At 49.0% G+C, this 16,810-nt stretch overlaps 1 protein-coding gene across 1 annotated transcript; it reads right to left on the bottom strand.

The window, feature by feature from the left end:
* Nucleotides 1–6,246: 6,246 nt before the first annotated feature.
* On the bottom strand, nucleotides 6,247–11,603 carry SOX9 (SRY-box transcription factor 9). Its single transcript, XM_084803359.1, has 3 exons — nucleotides 10,799–11,603; nucleotides 9,787–10,040; nucleotides 6,247–9,189 (listed from the first exon to the last, which is right to left on the bottom strand). Exons 1-3 carry the CDS (start codon nucleotides 11,227–11,229, stop codon nucleotides 8,351–8,353), a joined length of 1,524 nt encoding a protein of 507 aa, XP_084659485.1. The 5' UTR covers nucleotides 11,230–11,603; the 3' UTR covers nucleotides 6,247–8,350.
* Between the last annotated feature and the right edge of the window lie 5,207 nt (nucleotides 11,604–16,810).

Genomic DNA, 16,810 nt, shown 5'->3' with positions numbered 1-16,810 from the left:
TTTGCTTTCTAACCTCTAAGACTCTATTTCAATTTAAGACTATGGGAATCAAAGTGACTGTATATATCAACAAATTCATCAGTAAGCCCTGGATCCCCTGGTGGTTGTCACATGCTCATCTAATCCTAGAGATCAGTTGAGGGAGAGGGCGAAGCTGAAGGGCTCAATGGAAGAGACAAAGAAATTCACGACAAGGCATATTTCAGGAGACAATGGTGTCACGGAAAAGGAGAATGGGTTAGGGAGTTCCCTGGGTGAGGGCAACATCTATCTAAGATCCGCACTCTGGTAAGGTTCCTTAGAACAGGGAAATCTGGGCTAAGATGAAAAGCAGAAAGGAGATGGGAGGAAAGATTCTTATGAAAGAGATGGTAGTGTGTGCAAAGGGCCCGAAGCAGCGAAGGGCTCGAGAGACTTATGAATGAGAGAGAAGGCAGAACGGTAGGCATCCAGGAATAGAGTGTTGGAGCTGGACCGTATAGACAAAAAGGTTGGTAAGTCCTTTCTATCGAGAACCAGATGGAAAATAGTTGGGCTCTGCGAGCAGGAACCCACTGCTCAAGGTTGGCATTTGAATGTGAAATGCACCCCAGGCTCATGTGTTTTAATACTTGGTCCGCAGCTGGTATTGGGTCTTGAGAAGGTTGTGGAATCTTCAGGATGAAAAGCCTCACTGGAGAAAGTGATATACTCTCTCTCTCTCTCTCTCTCTCTCTCTCTCTCTCTCTCTCTCTCTCTGTGTGTGTGTGTGTGTGCCTTGAGGTTTTGTAGCTGGGCCTCATGTCCTGTGCTTTCTCTTGACTGTGGGTGTAATCTGATCTCTTGCTCCTGTGTCTTTTCTACCACAGTGGACTGTGTACCCTGGAACTGTGAGCCAGGTTAAGCTCATTCGTCCTTAAACTGTTTCTTGTCTTTTGTCACAGCAACAACAAAAACAACAACAACAACAACAACAACAACAACAACAACAACAACAACAACAAGCGACTGACACACTCCAGCAACTCAGCTTGTCCACAATGGCTGGACACATAGATGATAAGTAGACTAATGTGTGTGTGTAGCTGGTTTTGTCACAATAGTCCAGATTAGGTATGTGTGTAGGCTATACTTTGCCCTGGAGTAAGGCAACTGCTTAGTTAAGAATTTGGTTTTTTTTCCCCCCATAGGGACAAGTAGCTTTTGGATGGTCGCCTTGTGCTTTAATGAGGTTCCCTGGGATATAATTTACAACTTAAAAGTTGTATTTCTCCTTTAATTCTTCCTTGGCTGCTGCAAATTCTATTTCTATTTGGAAACTGATGGGTTTTGGGGGAGGGGGCTCTGTGGTGCTTGCTTGTGCCTTTTAGTGGTAGCATGACCTCAGGTCAATTGCTTAATATCTCTTGCTTCAATTTCCTCCTCCTCCTCCTTTGTTTGTTTTATTGTTTCGAAACAGGATTTCTCTGTGTAGCCCTGGCTATCCTGGACTTGTTTGTAGACCAGGCTGGCCCCGAACCCTCAGCAATCTGCCTTCCTCTGCCTCCCCAAGTGCTGGGATTAAAGGCCTGGCTTTTTAAAAGCATACAGCACCTGGTAGGTATTCCAAGGCAGCCTCCCATCCAAATACTAACCAGGCCCGACCCTGCTTAGCTTCCCAGATCAGATGAGATTGGGTGCGTTCAGGGTGGTATGGCCGTAGACCAGTTTCTTTCTTTGTAGCATTGTAATAGTAATGGTTATCTCTAAGGGTTATTAATTGGATTAGATACAATGCATATAAACCATCTGACAAAAATAGAGGCTTGGTAATGCCATTCTAGGGTGCAAACCTGAGTTTGAGGACAGTCCCCCTGTAAGGGCCAGGTGTGTGCCTGTGAGGTCAGTGCTCAGAGAACAGGGACAAGCTGATCTCGGTGTTCACTGCCCATTTACGGAACTCTAGCTAGGCTGGGATATAGTTTACAACCTAAAAGTTGTATTTCTCCTTTGTGCCTTTTAGTGGCTAATTGTTTAATCTCCCTTTGCCTCAGTTTCCTCCTCCTCCTCCTCTGTTTGTTTGTTTTGTTTTTTTCAAGCCTTAGACTAACGTCTGAATCATAGGTTCAGAGAGAGACCTTGTCTCGAGAACGTAAGGCGCGCGCGCGCACACACACACACACACACACACACACACGCGCACACACACACACATGCACGCACACACACACACACACATGCACGCACACACACACACATGAATGCACGCACAGGCAAACTTTCACAATAACAGTCTGACAGAGCTTGCTGAATGTAACATAACTAGGTTGGTTTGGTTACTGTAAGACTAGTACAATTGTAGCTTCAGATAATGAAAGCCCCATCTGTGCTTCCTGACTGTGGGTGTAACAGGGCTGTCTGGCCTCTTGCTCCTGTCGCGCCCGCCGTGCGTTCCCTGCCATGACTGACTGTGCCTCCTGACGCTGGGAGGCATCTATTTGTGCTTAGATCTTCTTAAGAGAGATTGTGGCAGCACGAGACGATGTTAACTGAATTAAGTCCAGTACAAAGTCCTGAAAAATCCAGGAGGTGTGTCCAGTAATTGTGTCACCTTGGCATACATAGCCCCACAACCATGTCTTGCTGTTGCGTGCAAATTTGAGACTGTCTCATCATGCTGCATTTGCTCTCTCTAAAAACAAACAAACAAACAAACACATTCTTAGGCCTGGAGAGATGTGTGAGTTGTTAAGAGCGCTAGCTACTCTTCCAAAGGACCTGGGTTCGATTCCTGGAATCCACATGACGGCTCACAACTGTCTGTAACACCAGTTCCAGGGGAACCAACACCCTTTCCTGGATTTCATAGGCATTAGGTGTACAGACAGTTACAGGCAAAACACCCATAGACATAAACTGAAAATAAATCAAATTGAAATAAGAATTACTCTCCAGAAATCCAGACAAAAATAGTTCTAATCTGTGAATGGAGGAGAAACAGCCCTAGTTAGAGTTCTGCAAACAGTTCACCTGTAAGAGCTCATAGGAGGCTCTAGAAAAAGCCAGAGGACAGGAAATGCAAGAAAGGAAAAACTAGTATGGCAGTGAGGCCAAGGCCACAGTTCTTCTTGGCTTTATGTCACTTACGCTCTGTGATGCTCACAGGTAACAATCCTGGAGGGTGGAAACCATGTGACTCTCAGAGCAGTAAGCATCGTGAATAAGGACCAGTGATAAAGTGATATCTCCACCTGTTTAATTTCTGTCTCTGTGATACACATGTGTCCTGAAGTAACGTGGGAAGGAGATGGTTTACTTCATCTTACAGGTTACCATCCATTAATGAGAGGGAGTCAGTGCAGGAATATGAAACAGAGACCACTGAGGAATGTTGCTTACTGGCTTGCTTCGGGGTTCATGTCCAACTGTCTTTCTAATATAGCCCATGCCCTCTTGCTTTGGACTGGCACCACCCACAGTGGGCTCGGCTTGTTTACATCAATTAACAGTCAAGAAAATGCTGCCCGTTTCCCCCCCCCCTCCAGCCCCCAAGGACAAGCTACGGGCCAATCTGATGGAAGAAGTTCTTCAACTGAAGTTCCCTCTTGCCATGTGTGTGGAGTGGACAAGCCAGACGAGCAACCACGGTTATGGAGCATTCTCTGCAGTGCAGTCTATGTTGCTGCCCTCACGTTCATGGGTGTGATGAGAGGCTGGCATTAGTTCAGGACCTACTGAATGCCAGACACTACTGAGAACAGACACGGAATCCATGTTTACAGTATCCGCTGTCAGGGCTTACTGGTCAACAGCTCTGGTCATGGGCAGGCCCAGCTTTACCCCCTCCCCTTTTAGAGATGGGCCTTTCAAAGAAAAGAATGTAGAGGGCGGTGGAGATGGCTCAGTTGGTAAAATGCTTGCTGTGCAAACATGAAGTCCTGAGTTCAAATCCCCAGCACACAGCTAAAAGGTCTGACATGGTTGATCACGCTTGTAAGCTCAGCATTAGAGTGGCAGAGACAAGAGGCTCCCTGGAGCTTACTGGCGAAGGAGCCTAACATACTGGTTGGGTTCTAAGGCAGTGAGCTCAGGCCTCCTTTTCTTCATTGGAAATCTGTCTCTGGCTATAGTGACAGCTCACCTATCAATCTGTGTAAAAAGGTCCCCGAGAGCAATGAAGGGCGCCAGGAAGGATAAGAGGAGACTGGAAGCAAGGAAGTCAGAGCCCAGCTCAAAGTCCTCCACATGGCTCAAGTTCAGTGATGGATCAGAACGCTAATTCTAAATGTGTTTGGTTTTTTTTTTTTATTCCTTTTCATTGCAAAAATAAAAATCAATTTTTTCTTTCTTTCTTTCTTTTTTTTTTTTTTTTAAGATAGAAAGGCTGATGTTAAACATAAACACAAGGACTGTGGGTCTAAGCACAAGCTTTTGTTGTTGCTCTTGTTCTTGTTGTGGTAGCTCTCCTAGGTTTCCAGCCCATGTTAGTGTTGCCAGGGTGATAAGCCCCATGCTTTTGGACTTACCATAAAACTTTCTCTAAAATATTTTATAATCTGGTAAGTTTGGGCTTTGACTAGACCTAATGAGTGTGAGGGTTGGGGTGGGGGGCAGTGACTGGGAGTCTAAAGAATGTTCTTGGGGCTCTCTACTGTATCCTGGGTATTTACTGTATATCAGAGCCACTTGGGGAACCTCCTAAGGAACCCTTTATGAGTCTTGCCTTAGAAAATTCTAGCATAATAGGAGTGCTTTTCAGACCAACAGTCAGCTGGAGTCAGTATCTGGAGTAGTGCTGGCTGAACATCACTCCAAAAACACCAAACCAAACCAAACTAAGCCAAAAAAACACCTTGTGGGCTATAAGGTACAATTGTTAACATTCTCAGAAAAAGGGGAAACTGAGGCATAAGGTGCTTAAATTGCCCTAGGCCACCCTAATAAGTTTATGTCACAACAGAACATTGTGGCTCTAAGAAGGCCTGCCTAGGGTATCACACTAAGGAAAAGGCAGAGGAAGTTAGAAAATAGTCTGGATTTGGCCCCATGTGAGAGTTGCTGTGTGCTAATTAGGACTGGTAAGTCAGACAAAACTTAGTGTTCACCGTGGACACTTTCAAACAGGACTTGCTGAGTGTTGGCAACAGTAGGGAAAAGAAGAGATTTTGTAAAGGGGGGGGGACATGGAGGGGTGGACAAATGTTGGACTGTCAAACTAGAAAGGAGAATCTGCTGTCTGGAGGTGCAGAGAGAGATTTGTTCCCCCACAGATCACAGGCCCTCAATCAATGCTTGTGGGAGGGATTTGCAAAGGAGGCCTCAGACTAATGCTGCTCCGATGTGATAACTATCATTTTCCTGGTTGCCCTGATCCTGGTGTGGGAGGCTAGCCAGGAATGCTGCCTGAGCTCTGGCGGCCCTGCACTCTGCCTGAGACTGTCAGCCTGGAGTGGTGGAGGTGCCTTTACCTTCTGAGACATAGGCCCCATCAGCTCCGGGGGGGAGGTGCCTGGAGGAGGTGGGAGGGAGGGAGTGACTTCATCTGTTTAATGAAAAATGACCTGAACGTCTCTCTGAACCTGGAAACTCCCCATCGAATTGGGGCCAAAGAAAACAGGATCAGGCCGTATATCTTCTAGGATGGCTTCTCCGCATCTCTGTATGATGACTTAAACTGAAGGGAACATGGGGGTGGGGGTGGAAGGGGCAATCTCTCTTCATTGTCTCCGCAGAGAAATCAGGAGAGATGGAAATGATTTCAGGGGTTGATTGGACAGGCTTTCCCTGCCTTCTGTAGGTAGATAGATTCCCTTTCCCTCTGGCTCCTTTGCCTTACAAGTGGGCACCCCCATGTCTTTGGTATGTGTCCATAATAACATAAAGTTTGCCATATGGCATTCAGAGAGAGAGAAAAAAAAAGTCATCCCTCTGGCATTTGGTCCCCTGACAGGCTACTGGTGTCCGGTCTAATGTTCCTCTCCCCTCTGACCTCCACAGGAAAACAGCATCTGCCCCGAAGCAGAGGGTTTTTAAAACCACAACACACATTTTGCCCGAGTGGGCAAAACTAACATGATGTTCTCTCAGTGGCTTGCTGGAGTGACACTTTTTTTTAGATGTTTTGTGCTCAGGTTTGAAGGGCACTGGAGACTCCCTAGTTTAAAATTGGCAAGGGAGATCATCAAATCGAAACCACCACCAAGATCAGCCTTTTACAACGTCTTTAGTGCCTGGCTCCTCAAATCATCCTTTTAACAGGATAGCAGAGTAAATAAATCCACAGGGCTGTTTTCACTTTAATGCAATGTATATTTATTGTAAACAATAATATACAAAAAAAGGAAGGAAAACAAGGTGAGGTCCACAGAGAACGAAAAGTTTGGAGGAGGAAACAAACAAAACACAAACACAAACCAAAACTTACCTAAAGAGAAAATATGACATAAATGTCAGGTTTCTTAAGTTACAGAAATATTTTTTTTAAAAAGGTCTGTCTTTATACAGAAATCGAAAGATGCCATATTATAAGAATGCTTTAAGGTTTTATTCTACTGACTTCTAAAACTGTTAATATATCTTTTTTTTTTTAAATAAAAAAAAAGTCTGCTGTCTTTTTTAAAAAAAGCAATCCTTGTATTCTCCAGCCACAGCAGTGAGTAAGTACTAAGGTCTGTCCGATGTCTCTCTGCAGGACAGCAGGTGGGGGGCTATCCGTGACACACACTTGCAGGGCTTGCGTTGTTCCATGTCACAACACATGCACACGTCCACATACAGTCCAGGCAGCCCAGAGACCTGTGGAAGAAAACACTGCAAACGACTCAGTGATATGCTTACTGCATTTGTAACTTCTCATTTGTCCACAAACAGAGAGAAACAGGTTTCCAGTTTGTTACCAACAACAACAAAAACAACAAGGGGGGGGGAAACAAAAAACAACCCCCACAGGGACAGACAAAAAAGCATTTGTACAAATCTAGAATGAGGAATTCAAAGAGACTTGCTTTTAATAATAAAAAAGATTAAAGAGATAAATTAAAAAAATGGTTACAGTTAAGAACATAATTTAACAACAGATGACCATACCCTTTGCGGAAGGCGCCAACAATCTACCTTAAAGACAGCAAATTTAAAAAGAGAAAAAGAAAAGAAGAAAAAAAAAAAAAAAGAAAAGGAAGGAGGCTTTTTTTTTCCTTAAAAACCGAAAACTCCTCCTTACAAAATAAATAATTTTAGCACATGGAATGTCTTGAAGGTTAAATGCTGGTGGTGTTCAGGGAGGCACAGGTGACAGTCTGAGCAGGCAAACTCCAGCATCTGCTGTCCACATGGGGCCCAGGCAGGCAACCAGGGGCAATGTGCTTGGGCACTTAGAGGCTGCTTGAAAAAAAAAATCTTCCCCAAGAAAATTTGGTCTCCTTTGCTTGCTATTGGCTCTTCTGGGGCTGCAGCTGGCAAGCAAAGGCACAGTGAATGTTCTAGGAACAGCATATGGATTTCCCCAGCAGCCGGGGCTTAAGGCTCAAGGTGTTTTTCTTGTTTTAAAAAATATATATGCATATATGATAAAGCTCACCAATGCTCTCTATGCTATCTGTTCATTCCCCTTATTGCAAAAGAAGGCTTTCATTTTTTTTTTTAAGGCAGCTGCTCCTGAAATCTGAGAGCCTGGGGAATTAACCAAAGCTCACCCCCCCCCCCATTGATGGTGTAACAAAATTCTGTGTATTTTTTTATGTTACTATAACAACATACTTTTTTTTCTTTTTCTTTTTTCACTTTTTTTTGTTTTGTTTTTTTGCTTGTTTGTTTAGGAGAAAGCAAATCTGTACAAAAATACTCTGGTTGCAAGGAAGGCTAGGGGACACTGTTTAACTATGAGTAGTTAAGCTGTTGGAAAAATAAGAGCATTTAATTTTTTATCTAAAATATGTATAAATCCCCTCAAAATGGTAATGAATCATACACAGTACATACTAAAAGTATTTAAAATAGAGAATATTCCTCACAGAGGACTTTTTTTTTCTTTAATTACGGGTAAAAAATAATTACAAAGTCCAAACAGGCAGGGTGATCCTCCAATCGTCCTCCAGGCTGACTCTGAAGGAACCAAGCCCTTCCTCACTGATGCTGGTGAGTCCATCTGGCCACGAGTGGCCCGGGCTATTTGCAATATGTTGGCATGCTCTGGAATAACGTCTTAAAGTTTCTCTCCTGGCATCTCAGCAATCGTTACCTTCGCTTACATGTCTTTAAGAAATAGGGACAACGACAAAAAAAAAAAATGTCCAAAAGAATTTCAATTGGTTCTTGATTTCTTCGGCTATTTCTTTCTTTCTTTTTTTTTTTTTAAATTGATCAGCTCCATCACCCATTACTCTTCAAGGTCTCCTCAGGGTCTGGTGAGCTGTGTGTAGACGGGTTGTTCCCAGTGCTGCGGGCTGTGGGTCTGAGGGATGGAAGGGACCCCGGAGGTGTCAGCGATGGGTGTGTACATGGGACGCTGCGCTGGGTTCATGTAGGTGAAGGTGGAGTACAGCCCAGAGCCCTGGCCGGCTGCGTGGCTGTAGTAGGAGCCGGAGTTCTGGTGGTCTGTGTAGTCGTACTGCGAGCGCGTGATGGGCGGGTAGGAGGGGCTGTAGTGCGGAAGGTTGAAGGGGCTGTAGGCAATCTGCTGCGGGGAGTGCTGCTGCTGCTCGCTGTAGTGGCTGGGGCTCAGCTGCTCCGTCTTGATGTGTGTTCGCTGAGACTGGCCCGGCTCGCTGCTCAGGGTCGTGAGCGTGTGTGCCTGCTGCTGCTGGGGTGCCTGCTGCTGCTGCGGGGGTGCCTGCTGCTGAGGAGGCGCCTGTGGGGCTTGCGGGGCCTGTGGGGGCTGTTGCTGCGGTGGGGGCGGCGCCTGCTGCTTTGACATCCACACATGGCCCGCAGTCGCTGGGGTGGCGGCCGTGCTGCTGATGCCATAGCTGCCGGTGTAGGTCACCTGGCCGTGTGTGGCCGGCACCCCTGGGTGCCCGTTGGGCGGCAGATATTGGTCAAACTCATTGACGTCGAAGGTCTCGATGTTGGAGATGACGTCGCTGCTCAGCTCACCGATGTCCACGTCGCGGAAGTCAATGGGGGGCTGTCTGCCCCCCTCTGCCAGAGGGCGCCCCTCTCTTTTCAGGTCTACTTTGCCAGCTTGTACGTCGGTTTTGGGAGTGGTGGGTGGGGTCGGTGGACCCTGAGATTGCCCTGCAGGCAATAAAAGAGAAAGACAAACCGTAAAAAATAAGCAAGGGTTGTGCAAAGCCCCCGGTCTTAGGAGCCCCTGGGGACCCTCCCTAGTTGCCAAGGTGTTATTGGGACCCGCTCAGGAGGCGCGCTGCACCAGCGATAAGTCGCCGAATGATTAACCCGCAGGTACACACTAGACAAGTTCCTTTTATCAGGGGAAGGGTCTGAGGTCCCAAGGTTCCGGAAGACTAAATTGCTACCTGTAGAAGAGTGTATGTTTTTGGGGTGAGGCACAAAGAGAAAAGCGGGCAGGTTTCGTAAAGCTATTAAAACATGTTTCCTTGTAATAAGGAATCCAGCTCAGGAATCAGGGGTTGAGGTGTGTGTGTGTGTGTGTGTGTGTGTGTGTGTGTGTGTGTGTGTGTGTGTGTCTGTCTGTCTGTCTGTCTGTCTGTCTGTCTGTCTGTCTGTCTCTGAGGGCCCTAGACAAGGAGGGCGTGCAGGGAATAGTATTTCCCTACTCCAGGGAGTGCAAAGTCCCCACCCAGATTCCTCCCAGGGGAACGCCAGGAGGAACCCTGAGTGGCTAGGCCTAGGGGTTCATTCGCGCCTTACCAGAGTGCTCGCCTGGGGAGTGCACCTCACTCATACCAGAGGAGGAGTGTGGGGAGTCGGCTTGCAGCGCCTTGAAGATGGCGTTAGGAGAGATGTGAGTCTGTTCCGTAGCCTCCTCGGCCTCCGCCTGCCCGTTCTTCACCGACTTTCTCCGCCGCGGCTGATACTTGTAATCGGGGTGGTCTTTCTTGTGTTGCACCCGCAGCCGCTCCGCCTCCTCCACAAAGGGTCTCTTCTCGCTCTCGTTCAGCAATCTGGGGGGGGGGGGAGGCAGAAGGAAAGAGGGAGGGGGAGTCAGTGAAACCCTAAGAGCTGTCAGGTCCACACCCGTCCTTCGCGTACTCCCTCTCCTCTTCCTAGCCTGCTTTCCATCCTCCTCTGAGACTCAGAACTTTTTTCTTTTTCCTTAAAAATAAATAAATAAATAAATTAAAGTGCTTGGAGTCGACCTGAGCGGTCACTCTTCGCCCCGCCCCCTCCCCTGGCCTCCTATTTTGGAAACCCTGAAGATGAAAATAGCTCCCTGCTGGGGCTGCTCTAAACGCCTTTGCTACCGGAGCGGTCCACCCCTCCCAACACGCTGTAAAAACTTTCCGAAAACCCACTTAAATTGCAAGAAGCTCGCTCCGTGGGTCCACGCCCCTACCGATTCGCAGGAGCTTTCCCTTCACCCTGTCTTCCCAGGAAAGAGCGCAGCTGGGCGGGGCTTGGGGGTCGGCTTGCTTCCTCTAATTGTTCCTTTCAAGGGGACTAGGCTGGCACACCCCTCACTCCCTACTTTGTCCCTAAAAGCAGTCACACATTCATGCCACTCCCCCCCTCCATCGCCAAGAGCGATCCCAAGAACTTTCTCAAACTCTGAGCCAAGCTACCCCCACCCCCACCCTGTTGCATCCCAGCCAACAGACCCCAGTATCCTCAACTCCTAGGCTCAGGGAGGCGGGGCGGGGTCGGTGAGTGCAGCCCGCGTCCCCGTAGCCACGGAACCCACCCTGCCGCTCCACGAGCTCACCTCCAGAGCTTGCCCAGCGTCTTGCTGAGCTCCGCGTTGTGCAGATGTGGGTACTGGTCCGCCAGCTTTCTGCGCGCAGCCTGCGCCCACACCATGAAGGCATTCATTGGCCGCTTGACGTGTGGCTTGTTCTTGCTGGAGCCATTAACGCGCACTGGCATGGGCACCAGCGTCCAGTCGTAGCCCTTCAGCACCTGGCTGACCGCCTCGCGGATGCACACTGGGAACTTGTCTTCCTCGCTCTCCTTCTTCAGATCCGGCTCGCCCTTGGGGAACGTGTTCTCCTGGGGCCGTGTGTTCTCCGTGTCGGAGCCCGAGCCGGAGGGGCAGGGCGAACCAGCCGAGTCCTCGGACATGGTAGGGCTGGGGGCTCCAGACAGGCCCTTCTCCTGCTCGTCGGTCATCTTCATGAAGGGATCCAGGAGATTCATACGCGAGCCCGGGGCAGGGGGCGGGTGGCCGGGAAAGGAGAGAAGCCGCGGCTGCTGGGGCTCCTTTTCCCTCAGCTGCCCGGACGAGGACGCCGAGCGAGCGGCTCCCGGAGCAGTTGGCGCGTCACCGGGCTGCGGCGTCGGGCACTTAGCAGAGGCGCTGGGTGGCCGGTGCTCAGCTGCCCTCTCCAAACCCGGGGAAGGCGAATCGGAGAGGAGAAGGAAGGGAAGACAGAGAATGAAACCGGAGCCACTTGCACCGCGTCTCTCTTGCAAAGAAAAGTTCCTGGACTGAAACTGGTAAAGCCGCCCCACTGAAGTTGCCAGGCAGTTCCGAGCAGCGCTATCGGCTCTCGGATTCCTAGCCCAGGGTCTCTTTAATAAATACTCCCCCTTGACCTCCGGCCAATCACGGCTCGGCAGTCAGTCATCAGGGACGGCAAGTCGCTGATTGGACGAGATTTTGGAGTGGGGGGAGGAGGACTGTGGCTCCGAGTTGGGTGACGAGACAGAAGGGGAGGAGAAAGGAGGGGAGCGCAGCCAGAGGGTGGATGGTGGGGTGAGGGGACTTGGGGGGGGGCGCCGCGGGGCAGGCGGGGGGACCCGGGACGTCCAAGTGTGTAAGTTTGTTCCGTACTCTCGGAATGTCACAGTTTTGAAACTGTCTCCACGTGAATTGTGTGTGTGTGTGTGTCTGTGTCTGTGTCTGTGTGTGTCTGTGTGTGTGTAGGCGCGCGTGTCTAGACTAGGACTCCCTCAACCCCCCACCCCCACCCCCAACTACTTTTCGATGCTGTCTCCGTGGTACCCGGGACTTCTCTGGCGTTTACTGCAATGGAAATCGCCAACAGCTGCTCCTCAATCCGGAGCGCTGCTTCTGCTCCGGGAGTCTGTCGGCTTCCAAAAAGTGCTTAGAAATGGTCTTTTGGAAGCAAATGTTTGGGTGACTCAACGCCCGCTGTTCCTCTGTAATAATCCATATAAATAGATTAACGCGCTCTGGTTCTCCAAGGCTGGTGTGGTGGCTGGAGATTCTGCTGCGCTCTCGCAGTGGGAATCAATGAAAACCAAAGCTGAGAGCTGCGGAAGGCTGGCGGCGGGGACCGCGCAGTACTCTGCTCTCGCGGCGAATCCCGTGGGCCCCGCCGACCTTGAACTGACAAGTCCTTTCTCGGCCCCTCCAGCACTCTGACGCCCCTCGGTGTCAGGGTTATTACTTTAGAATTTTGCTTCTTGCCTCCAGGCTGAGTCACAAACATCAGCAGAGTCGCCACAGGAGTTTGCAAAACCGCTCTGGTGTTGAGGGTGAAGTTTGCAAAGGTGGCAGCGCCGGGCAGCGGGTAGCGAGGCTGAGAAGGCCCGTGACTTAGATTGGAAATTCCAGACAAAACGGGCCACTTTGGTGGAGCCTGGCGGGTCCCTCGTTTGGACTTTTCTTTACTAGACGCCGGGGACAGCGAAGCGCTAGGCTCCTGGACTTTAGTCCTGTCCTATTAGACCTGCGCACAGGTGGGCGTTCTGGCGGAGGCCACGTAGGTGTCCGCTGTACTTTAAGAGTTCTTGGAGCCGAAGCTCAGTGTTCACTCGAACTCTTAGAACGAGGTCGGGTAAGGGAGGAATTATCTTTTCTAGAACGAACAAAAAAATCTTAGTTGCCACCGGGTAACATGCCCTAGGAACCACAAACAAATTCACAACGGCATAAAACAAAAACAAAAACAAAACTCTAACTTGATTTAAAATTCCCCCTTTCTGATTCTTGCAAAACCTTGCTTTGAACTTACTAAATTATTGACAAAGTGAATCGGCCTGTATCATACTAAAGGTAGGTTTTCTCCACCTCCAATTTGCCAGGTGTGGAAACTTAGATAAAAACGAATCTTTTCTTTGGAATGCTTTTGGAAAGCTCGTTTTCCCCTCATTTTCTTCCAAAGTGGGCATTTGTTATATAGGGAAAAGAACCCGTGGTGAGGTAGTAAGACACAGCCCCGTTCAGTCGAGTGTTCTTTTCAAACAAATCTTACTCGCATTGCACGACTCTAGTACCCTATAGTCTGTTTCCGAGTTAAAGAGACGTGCAAACAATAGCCATGTATTCGTAGCTCTGATTAGTCTCACAACTTGTATGAACAGAAAATAGCATTTTTTGTTTCAGAGTGGGGGTCAAGTTTTGTCTGTGTGAACATATTTCTTTTTCTCAGGGAGGAGGTATTTGTGTGATCCCTCAGACACCGATGAAGAGACCAGAGACCACTGGCAGATGTATTAAACCAGCGAGTTGTAATTTGTTGTAATTACCACGTTTTCTGGCACAAAGGCAACGAAAACGGCTGTGGCCTTAAGGCATTTTGAAATATTTTATTAAACATTTGTTCATGAATACGTACATTTATAAATATACCCTTAATACAACATATGGCGAGATGTAATGTGCTGCGACATTTTAAATCATGAAATTTCTTACATGTCTCTACCTCCTCCACCCAAGCGTTTTTATATTCTTTTGAGTCTTTTTTTTTTTCCCCCCCGGGGGAAACTTTTTAAACTGTTGAAATTAAAATTGCACTGCAATTTTCGTCAACGTCCAGAGGGGGCGCCAAAAGCCCAGAAACTGTCTGGAACTTTGAGAAACTGCTGGAAAACTTTCGCTGTGGTGGAGGGGCAGGGACCAGGGTGGGGGAGGTGACAGTGGTGTGTTTCACGCAGTTTCCAGGACGAGACTTATCTCTACAGGAATTCCTATTTCTTTTCTTTCCTGTGCGGATACAACTGTGTGCAGTCTCATTAGCTGGGCCTAGGAAGTGCTTCTCTACAGGCAATGGGGGTGGGGAAGGCGCTGCAGACGCCCACTGTTTCTCATTTGCAGACTACCTGGAGAGTAAGGGAGGAGGCCCCCTATTCCCCAGGTGTCAAGAGTTATCTGGTATGCCAGGATCAGGCCAAGTCTGTCGGGTGGGCACCATCTGTTAAAGAGTGACTGGGCCTGAATTTCTTCCAGAACCTGGAAAGCCGTCTCCCCACGCACCATTCATGGGGTCAGTCCACTCTGACTTGACTTTTTCAGTCACCCAGGACTCTTTTTTTTTTTCCTTCCCTGATCTGATTTTGGAAGAGGCTTGCATTCCTCAGGCCAGGGACCTCAGCTTGGGGCAGGGGAAAGGCACCCTGGTCCAGACCAACGTTCAGATTACAGTTTCGCAAAGTGAGATTTACTGCCAGTTTTAGCTAGAACCCCCTGCCTGGAGGTGAACACTCTGGAGTCTGCAATCTCCTGGGCATGCAGAGTTGGAACTGTTAAGAATAAAGGGGCTTCACAATTTACTGACAGTGGTAGTGGTAGAGATAGAGGTAGTGGTAGAGGTGGAGGTAGTGGTAGTGGATCTCCAGAGGTCGTTGGGGATCCTCACTCTAGCTAGGGTCCTCCCTCCCACCTTTTCTCCTCCCAGCAGTGCAGGGCCCCAGTGGAGGCAAGTGAATACTAGCTGATACCAGCACAAATGGGGGCCAGGAGTATGTGGAAGTCCTGTCCAGAGGGCTCAGGGGTGCTGCTAGAGCTGGATCCAGCACCTCGTGGGCAAGAGCGTGTGAAGTCCTCCCCTCACCCCCCCCCAACACTTGCTTTCTTTCCATGTGAAGAATTCCTATGCCAAAGTCCTTAGCAAGGTAGGAGGCCTTGTCCAAAGCCCAAAAGGGGTTCCAGAGCCTAGGAAATACCAGTGAAGTGCCTCCTGATAATTGCATCCCATCACTAAGATCTCAACCAGGACAGTGTTCACCTCAGTGATAGATCTATGGAAGGGACACCCTCTTCTGCCTTACAGTTCTTGGACTGGGTCTGTCCACTTGAGGTAATCTCTCAAGCCCTCTGATTCTGACTGGACATGAGGTGTTCTCCCCCCCCCCCCACAGGGCTCCCAGATGTTCTTCTGTGATTTCCTTTTTTTTTTTTTTTTTTTTTTTTTTTTTTTTGCTGAGGCATGTGATGTTTGTTCTTTGCTTTTGCTTTTCCAGCCACAATTTCCTTTGGGAAGGGAGCACCAGGTGAGCCCGAGTCTCTAAACAGGCATTGGTCTGGGTAGCAATAGCAACACAGCGGGGAGAAAGAGGCAAAGCAGCAGTTTGGTAGGCACGCAATAAATATCTGAATAAATGCAGCCTTTGGACTGTTTGCTTGTGTGAGCACAGCGGGCAGACCTCCCAGAAACGCGTTCCTTAGCCGCCTTGACACATATATGCGTCCCTGTTACTGAAAGCGATGTGAGCCCTGGCACCCCTAAAAAGGACATTTTTACTTTTTTACTCTTCTGTATTTGAAGAGGGAGAAGGATGAGCCGCCTGGGAAATGCAGGGTGAGGGGGATGTGGCCACCTATCTGCCTCCTGTGCCAGCCAAGTCTTGAGAGTAGTCAGGGTGCCTGTAAACGGGAGGGACCCCTGGCCTCCCGGAAGTACAAAGCCCAGAGACTATAAACTCGCTGGCTGGCCGAGCTTGGAAATGGAAAAGGAGGCGATAGACTGAGGGTGTGAGGCACAGCACTCCTAAGAGGAGAGCGATCAGCCTTCGTGCTTGATTTTCCAAAAACATCCGTCGTTAGAGGTGGTCCCCTGTGGATTCCTTCCTCCTACCTAGTCCTTAGACAGTCCTGCGGAAAAATTTCCTGTCTTAACTCCCTATTGCCCCCTCGCCCCCCCACCCCCGTCACGTCACCCCTTTTAGCTAAAGATGCTTTGATTTGTTAATTTACAAATAAAAATAGTAGGCACTTAGTGTGTAGTGTGGAGGCGCCTCCGCCTCTGGAGAAACTGGCTCCAGGGATAAGAGCCTCTGGCTCCTTTCAGCCCCCAGGGCTCCTTGGGCAAGCGCAGGTTTCAGCCAACATCCCATCTCCCGGGCTCTGAGTAATCTTTCCCAGCAAAGGTGTTTAGTCCCAGGAAGGGGGCCCATTGGAGGGCCCAGTTCCTCAGGACAGTTGTGTGGGGTGTTCTAGGGGAGGGTGGGCCCAATGACAACTCTTTTTTTCCCCCAACCCGATGGGGAGTCTAATCTGCTTTTCCCTCTTCGAGGTCCACAATAGGAGGGTGTTTTTTTCTTTTCTTTTTCTTTCAGATATCCATAAAGGTCTTTTTCAAACACCTGGAAAGGGAGCGCACACCCTTATCATACAATCCTAATCCTCAGTCCTGAAGGCAGCTTGTCAGAGTTCAAGAGGATCTGCCTTACATCTTCCCAGACACTCCCATCTCAGCTGAACTCAGAAAGCCAGCTGGCAGCAGGCAGCTGGGTCCGCCCCTTCTTTCTACCCTCAGCTTAGCCTGGGCCAAGCCAAGGGTCCTTTTGGCTGCTTTTAGGATCTGTGTTGGGCTCCGTGGGTGGCAGAAGTGAGACCCCCAGGCGGACAAGTAAAGTTCAGGAGTCCCCAATCCCTTGGACAGAGCTGCAGGGATCGACCTGTCCTAAAGGGTGTGGCTGAAGCTAAGGTTGTGAGGTCAATCTGAAGTCAGAACTACCACCTCCAGAGCATGAGTGACATCGTTAACCAAACTGGGCACTGGGTGGGCACTGGCCACTAGTGGTCACCTGT

The sequence above is a fragment of the Acomys minous genome (genome assembly GCF_964271855.1).
Source record: "Acomys minous genome assembly, chromosome: 12".
NCBI classification, from domain to species: Eukaryota; Metazoa; Chordata; class Mammalia; order Rodentia; family Muridae; genus Acomys; species Acomys minous.
The sequence above is the reverse complement of the archived record's forward strand: the minus strand, read 5'-3'. Positions and strand labels throughout refer to the sequence as shown.